At 49.9% G+C, this 8,392-nt stretch overlaps 1 protein-coding gene across 1 annotated transcript in view; it reads left to right on the top strand.

Moving 5' to 3' along the window:
- The first annotated feature begins 241 nt into the window (after nt 1–241).
- Nucleotides 242–8,392, top strand: part of LOC112617174 (secretin receptor) — a 77,702-nt gene continuing 69,551 nt past the window's right edge. The window contains exon 1 of the mRNA XM_025373933.1: nt 242–573. Within this exon, the coding sequence (XP_025229718.1) occupies nt 502–573 (72 nt within the window). The 5' untranslated portion in view covers nt 242–501. The remainder of the gene's footprint in view (nt 574–8,392) is intronic.

Here is an 8,392-nt window from a genome sequence, read left to right as displayed (position 1 = left end):
GGCTTACAAAGGTGACCTAAGTTGCCCACCGACCCCCTAGCGAGCTTGAGCCTTCGGTCCGTGGACTCCAGAAACAGTGCTCTTTCTGGACCCGGGGTAGTGCGGGATTGCCGCGTGGAAGACTAAGCCAGCGTGCCCTCTCCTGGCCTCCTGCAGCTTGGGCCCAGCCTGCGGGAGCCTACTCCAGCCCCCGCGCCCTCCCTCTGCCTCCTCCCCTGCTGGCCTCCGCGCCGGCCCCCAGCCAGTCCCCCGCCGGGTGGAGGAAGCGCGCCGGAGGCGCAGCGTCCTAATCAATGGGCCGGGCGGCTTAGCGCGCGCGGCCACCTGGTCCGAGGAGGAGCAGTCCCCGGGCCCGCCGCAGGTCGGGTGGCTCAGCCATGGCTCCTCTGGGCGCAGCGGCCGGCCGGAGCCCGGGATCCTGCGCGGGGCGCTGAGCTCCCGAGTGGGCAGAGGGCACGGGCGGGTGGACGTCGGGGCGCCCTCGGGGAACGTGCGGGCACCATGCGTCCCCACCTGTCGCCGCCGCTGCAGCAGCTACTACTGCGGGTGCTGCTCGCCTGCGCCGCGCACTCGGTGAGTACTGCCCCCTTCTGAAGGCTAGGGGACCCAGGGAGCGACAGTCTCGCAGCTTCTCCGGCTTCGGCAGGATGCGGGTGGGGGGGACTAGCAGATCTTCCGCTGAAGAATGGGGACTCTTCCCTGCCAATCCTCCCAACATTAATCTCTCCCAGCTCTTCTCCGGAGGGACCCCTTCCCAAAGAAAAACCTCGTGCGCGCCAGGCGAAGGCAGCTCCAAGATGAATCCCCGTGCCCCCCACCCACCTGGCTTCTGAGACCCTCCTAGACGGAAATTCTGGAGCCGCCCCGGGCAGTGCCTATTGTGTCCTGGGCGCTTTGCCTCCAATCTTTCCTTGAAACCTCTCAATCACCTTTCGAGGCTGCTATTACCATCCTCACTTTATAGACAAGGAAAGGAAATGAGAGGGGGAATAACAATTCTTGCTCCAAGTCAGAAGAGGATTGGAACCCACATCAGTATCAGTCTGCCCCCAAACCTTGACATTTTCACACTCACGGGCTGCAGATGGGAAAACCTGAAGGGAGCTCCGGCAAGAGCTTCCGGGTCTGCGATGGGACCGTCTGCCACTCTCCCCACACCCTCTCGTGTGGGACGCGGCTCCCTAATGTCTGCGTGTCTGGTGGCTGCTGGGTGCTGCTGTTCCCCAAAGCCAGGTCCTGGCAAGGGGCTGGAGGAGGAAAATACTACTACTAATAATAATAGCGGCAGGATGGGTGGTTTGTTTTTCTTTCCTACAGAAATTCCTGGGAGTCTCGGGAGTCTCGGGCCTCTCGGAGCTCTGGGATCTGTGATAAAGAGAGTGGCCCCACCCAGACCAGCAGAAAGGAAGGAATGGGGAGGGAGTGGGGGTTAGAGGTGGGGGCCAGATTCCAGAATCATCCCTTCCCACTAGCATTCCAAACTGGTCCCCAAGGCGTCTATTCCAAGAAGCTCCTTAGAGAAAGTGCTTGGGGACCCAGTTGAGTCTCTGATGTCTGTCCTGGGCAAGTCTCCTGGTGTCCAACCTCCTTGTCTTCCCGTAGTCCCTTCCGGTTGGATTATAAGGAAAACCAATGCTCCCAGAGCCCACCAGAGTGTTGACACTCAGGATATGCTCATTTTTCTGGTAGCCCCAAGACTTTCAGCAGCAGTAGTTGGGATGAGTGTAATTTGGAGCTTGCTTGGAACTCCCTTTCCACGGTGGAGCCTCCTCTCTTCAGTGGCAGTGCTGGCCTTGGAAGATGCTAGAACAACAGCATGCACTCATGAGTTTTGACTCCCAATTTGGAGAAATGCCAACTGGGATACTGGGGACAGTGTCAAGCCAGGAAGAGCCTGGAGGTGTGTTATTCCGTGGCTAGGGGTAGGAGAGGCAATAGCTCCTTCCTTGGGACCCTCCCAGCCTCCTTCTTAAGTATTTGCAGTGACTCTGAGACTGTCATAACTGGTACCTAGAGTGCAGGACTGAGGTTCAGTCTGCATTCTTGTCTCAAGAAAATTCCTGGATTATCACAGGAATAAGTGGAAGGGGAAAATGAGAGGCTTCCCTTGGTTTAAGTCTTCAGTGTACCTTGGAAGGATGCTTCATTATGCTCTGGCCCCAATCCCTTATTTTAAAAATGAGCACACTGAGACCCTCAGAGAGAAGGGAGCTGCCCGACATCAGCAAGTTAGTAGCAGAGCCAGGACTAGCAGCTCTGCTAGCCCCACACACCCCACTTAACCCACTAAGGTTAGCACCCAGGTCTCTTGATTCCCAACCATCCAGGGCTCTGTCTGTTATGCCCCTTCTTTTTCCTTTTTTTCCCTTTCTTTCTTTCTTTCTTTCTTTCTTTTTTCTTTCTTTCTTTTTTTTTTTTTTGAGACGGAATTCATTCTTGTTGCCCAGGCTGGACTGCGATGGCGCGATCTCAGCTCACTGCAACCTCCGCATCCCAGGTTCAAGCAAGTCTCCTGCCTCAGTCTCCTGAGTAGCTGGGATTACAGGCATACACCACCATGCCTAGCTAGTTTTTTGTATTTTTAGTAGAGATGGGGTTTCTCCATGTTGGTCAGACTGGTCTCAAACTCCTGGCCTCAGGTGATCCACCTGCCTCTGCCTCCCAAAGTGCTGGAATCAGAGGCATGAGCCACGGCGCATTACTGTCTTACATAATCATAAGATGGTTTTCTGTGTATAAGTTGTGGTCCTCGGATTACTTTATGGCTTCTGTAGACCTTATATCTCACACTTCTTGGCTGAGAACTCCTGTAATGAATAGGAGTGAAACTGACCTACTTTGGTTGGAATATTTCCCAGCCTCTGGAGCCCTGCTTTCCTTCTGTTTGACTCTGGGTGGTCAGACATTTGATTCTGAAATCTAAGTGTGTTCAAATAATTTTTTATTCATTAGAAGCTCCCCCTTGAGGGGGATTATATAGGCATCTTCCTAATGGAGGGGGGTCACTGAGGGCAAATTGCTTATTACCACTCTCCCTCTACTCCATATAGGGAGGCGTCAGAAGTGACCCTTGTAAGTGGAACCCAAAAAGTGGTGATGGCCAAATAGGGCAGTTTTCTGAGGCCTCCCATAAGAAATACTGAGCACACCCCCACTCTGCGGCCCCACCCCCATGCATCTCATGAGAACTTTTTACCTGGAACATCACTGTAATTATTTACTAACACATCTGTCCCCCAAAGCCCAATACACACACTTTAAACTTGAGCATGGAGCCTCGTCTTGTTCATCTTCTATCCCTAGAGTCTGTCACCAGTGTAAGAGGGAGCTCAGTGAGTGTGTGTTGAATGAATGCGTGGATGACTGAATGAAATGATGATGATCCAGCAACAAATAACGAAGAATCATTTCTTGAAAGGACTCTTTACTTGCTAAATTGTACAGAAATGTGTCAGGCCATAGAAAAAGAGTCACTCAAGGTAGCGCTTTTTAATCCATGGCATTTGGCAAACCGCCCATTTGTTAACCTTAGCGAGTTAAGTGAGGTGTGTGGGGCTGGTTTTTCCTTCCAGCGGAGTTTCTTAACACTATTGACATTTGGAGCCAGATAATTCTCTATTGTGAGAACTGTCCTTGCATTGTACAATGTCTAGCAGCATCATGGACCGCTACCCTCTAGGAGCTCATGACCTCTCTAAAACCGTAACAACAGAAAATGTATCTGTAGACACTGCCGAATTTTTTCTGGGGATAGGGAGGGCAAAATTGCCCCTGCTTGAGAACCACTGCCTTAAAGGTTGTCATGTTTCAGGTCAGATATACAGATAGGACTAACAATAGGTATTCATTTCACATTGGGTTTGGGGCAGTGGGGTTGGTGATAGGGCATCTGAGTCAGAGAATGGAAACAGGTGTGCCTGATGAAAACCAGTCTCCAAACTGGACAAAGGACTTCTGCAGAGAATGGGTTCCTTGATCTATTCCACCCTCCCTTCCCTTCTTTCCCCCTCCTGTCTCCATCCCTCCTCAGTTGATGGCTAAGAAGTATAACAATTCCAAGTACGGGATCTGGCACATGGAAGCCTTCGGTACATGGTGGTCACTGCCCTGTCCTGTCATGCATCTGGACCCAGAGGCTGACAAGCCCTGTGGCTGCACAGTGAGCAGAACCTTAGAAAGGCCTGCAAGCATTGCCTGCAGAGCTGGTAATTGCCCTGTTACCCAGGCTGCAGTGCAATGGTGCAATTATGGCTCACTGCAGCCTTTAACTTCCTGACTCAAGTGATCTTCCCACCTCAGCCTCCCAAGTAGCTGGAACTATAGACACCTGCCACCATCCCCGTCTAATTATTTTTTTTTTTGAGAGATGGGTCTCACCATGTCTCCCAGGTTGGTCCTGAACTCTCGGGCTCAAGTGATCCTCCTGCCTTAGACTCCCAAACTGTTGGTATTATAGGTATGAGCCACCATGCCCAGCCTGGGAGCTGATTATTGATGACTTTTCAGAGGAGGGTCAATGGGGATTTTTTTTGTGTACCTGGAAAAACACTTTCTAGTTTTCTGAAGAAGTATTTGCGGATTTCTTTTTAAATGTTGATTATCCCTGAAGTTAATAAGTGAAGGATGATGATGATGATGATGAAGGCTCTTTTAATTGACTCTTATTTTCCACCAGACTGTCTGCTGAGTCCCTCCTAACACTAACACTCACATCAACAGTTAATAGCCCCATGGTGCAAATGAGGAAACGGATGCTTGGAGAGACGTGAGGCCATTTGCTTAACACCACCTAGCTGGACATGGTGACATGAGACCTTAAACCTAAACCTGAAAGAAGAAACCAAAACCTTTGTTTTCTTTTCTTTTTTCTTTTTCTTTTCTTTCTTTCTTTTTTTTTTTTTTTTTTTTTTGAGACAGAGTCTCACTTTGTCACCCAGGCTGGAGTGCAGTGGCAAGATCTTGGCTCACTGCAACCTCCATCTCCCAGGTTGAAGCGATTCTCCTGCCTCAGCCTCCTGAGTAGCTGGGACTACAGGCGTGCGCCACAATATCTGGCTAATTTTTGTATTTTTTAGTAGAGATAGGGTTTCACTATATTGGCCACGCTGGTCTTGAACTCCTGACCTCTTGATCCTCCCGCCTTGGCCTCCCAAAGTGCTGGGATTACAGGTGTGAGCTGCCGCAGAGCTTCTTAATCAGCACATGCATCTGCTCCAAAAGAGAGGCCTGCTCCGGGTTTCTGGTGCCCAAGGGGCTGTCATAAAATTCCCAAACTTCAAAATAGCATTAATTTTTCATTTAAACTAATCAATTTGTGAAACATAAAAAAAAACTGAGTTACACACAGCGTTTATTGAGGAGCCCAGAAATGATCATGGGGTCATAAAATCCAACAGGAGGAGGCATCATTTCCCAAACTCTTTAGGGGAGTCCACCTAGGCGGGGCACGGTGGCCCACACCTGCAATCTCAGCACTTTGGCAGGCCGAGGCAGGTGGATCACCTGAGGTCAGGAGTTTGAGACCAGCCTGACCAACATGGAGAAACCCTGTCTCTACTAAAAATACAAAAAAATTAGCCAGGCATGGTGGCACATGTCTGTAATCCCAGCTACTCAGGAGGCTGAGGCAGGAGAATCGCTTGAACCCGGGAGGCAGACGTTGCAGTGAGCGGAGATCGTGCCACTGTACTCCAGCATGGGCAGGAAGAGCAAAACTCCGTCTCAAAAAAAAAAAAAAAAAAAAAAAGAAAAGAAAAAAAGGCAACAGAAAAAGAGGAGTCCACCTGCTTTGGCATTATCACCCTTTGGAGTTCCCGCAGAGCTTCCCACCCTCACCCTGTCCTCATGATCCCCATCCAGGTTGGGAGGGCCCCAGATTTTCTACCATGTCAAGGGAGGACATAGCCCCTCTTCCTGGTACCCCCTTGTTGAAAGCCTAGATTTAATATCTGGGATTCGAGCTCCACCACCAGAACAGCCTCTTGCAGTGAGCCCCAGTTTGGTCCCTGCATCCCTGCTCTTAGCAAGCTGTGGGTTCTCACCACTGACCTTCACTCAGGCTTCGGGACAACCTCCTGCTCAAGGTAAAACCACAATACTCAGATGCTATCTACTTGCTTACATTACAAACAGAAGGCTTCTCAGCATTCCTGTGGACTCCTGGGGCCTACCCAGCCTCTACATGGTGTGTCTGTTCCAAGGATGGCATTTGGAGAGGGCCATCCCTGGTTCATCATGTCCCAGAGTCTTAGCCCACTGTGCTACAGGCTCCTGAGGTTCCCAGAGTCATCTCCAGATCCCACCATGTTCCACCCTACTTCCCTCACCAGAGGCTCTCAGGCGTGCTCCTGATGGCCACGTGTCTTTCAAATTTCTCACCTCCCGCCTCCCTCTCATGTTCAACAGATGGGCTTGTGTTCCATTTCCCAAGAGTTGAGAGTACCTGGATGAACTTCTAACCAACATCTTGCCCTTGCAGATGTGTCAAAATTGTACCCTCTGTTCCCTTCCTTCCTGTCTGTCTTAGTCAGCTGTGTTATCGTAACAAAATACCATAGACTTGGGGGCTTAAACTAAAGAAACTGATCTTGCGGTTCTGGAGTTTGGAAGTGTGAGATCAAGATCCTGCAGGGTTTGGTCTCTGGTGGGGGCCCTCTTCCTGGCTTGCACATGGTCACTTTGTCCTCATGTGGCATTGCCAATGAGTGTGTGGATGCAGGGGAGGGGAAGGCCCTTTCTGGTGTTTCTTCTTGTAAGGACACCAATCCTATAGGATTAGGACCTATTACTACAATGCCATTTTACCTTAATTATCTCCTTATAGGCCCTACCTCCAAATACAGCCACCCTGGGGGTAGGGCTTCAACATGTGAATTTAGTGGGGACACATTTAGTCCATAACAGCATCGAAGTGGAAGAGAGGCTGTCCCCCAGACGACGGCCTGTCCATACTCCTATCCCTACCGACTTCCTTCCCAAGAGGACACAATGACAGCCATCTCACGCAACCTTCACCCTCTTCCTCTCCACTGACTTTTCTCATCAGCTGGTTAACTTTCCCGTCTATCCAGCCCAGGCAGTGAACAGCTCTCTGCTGTCTGCCCCCTGGTGGCCAGCTTCCTGTAAGACGCGTCCACCTTCATCGCCTCCACTTCCACTCACTCTCACACTGCAACCTGCCTCCCACGCTCCACCCACAGAAACCAGCCTCACCAGGGGCCTTCGATCTGCCACATTCACTGGATTTGTTTTTATAATCTTTTTTAAAAAATAAAAATTGTAGACTAAGCACGGTGGTTCACTCCTGTAATCCTAGCACTTTGGGAGGCTGAGGCAGGTGGATGGCTTGAGCCCAGGAGTTCAAGACCAGCCTGGGCAACATAGGAGGCCCTGTCTCTACAAAAAATTTTTAAAATTAGCTGGGTGTGGTGGTGTGTGCCTGTGGTCCCAGCTGCTCAGGAGGTTGAGGCGGGAGGAACGCTTGAGCCCAGGAAGTAGAGGCTGCAATGAGCCATGATTGTGCCACTGCACTCCAGCCTGGGTGAAAGAGTGAGACCCTGTCTCAAAAAAAAAACAAAAAACAAACAACAACAACAACAAAAAACAGTATTTAAAGTGTACGACATGATATTTTGAAATACACAATGAAATGATTACTATAGTCAAGCAAATTAACATATGTTTCTTCTACTCTTTTGGTAAAATTCCAGTGTATGATACAGTATTATTATTATTGTTATTAGTTTTGAGACAGAATTTCGCTCTTTTTGCCCAGCCCAGAGTGCAATGGTGTGATCTCTGCTCACTGCAACCTCTGCCTCCCGGATTCAAGAGGTTCAAGTGATCCTCCCGCCTCAGCCTACCGAGTAGCTGGGATTAGAGGCATGCACCACCATGCCTGGCTAATTGTGTATTTTTAGTGGGGACAGGGCTTCCCATCCCATTGGCCAGGCGAGTCTTGAACTCCTGACCTCAGGTGACCCACCCGCCTCAGCCTCCCAAAGTGCTGGGATTATAGGCGTGAGCCACCACACCAAGCCCGATACAGTATTATTAACTATAGTCCTCATGCTGTACATTAGATCTCTAGACTTATTCATCCTGGTGTAACCGCAACTTCATACCCTTTGAGCTGTATCTGTCCATTCTCAACCCCTCCCAGGCCCTGGCAACCATCATTCGACTCCCTGCTGCTTCGTATTCAACTTTGTAATATTCCACACATAAGTGAGATCATGCAGTATTTTCCTTTCTGTGACCGGCTTATTTCACTTAGCACCATGTCTTTCAAGTTTATTCATATTGTCACTAATGATAGGATGTCCTTTTTTAAAGCTGACTGGCATTCCATTGTATATATGCAGCATGTTTCTTTATCCATTCATCTGTTGAT

The sequence above is a fragment of the Theropithecus gelada genome, unplaced genomic scaffold (genome assembly GCF_003255815.1).
Source record: "Theropithecus gelada isolate Dixy unplaced genomic scaffold, Tgel_1.0 HiC_scaffold_15884, whole genome shotgun sequence".
Taxonomy (NCBI): domain Eukaryota; kingdom Metazoa; phylum Chordata; class Mammalia; order Primates; family Cercopithecidae; genus Theropithecus; species Theropithecus gelada.
This window is presented reverse-complemented; position numbering and strand designations above follow the sequence as displayed.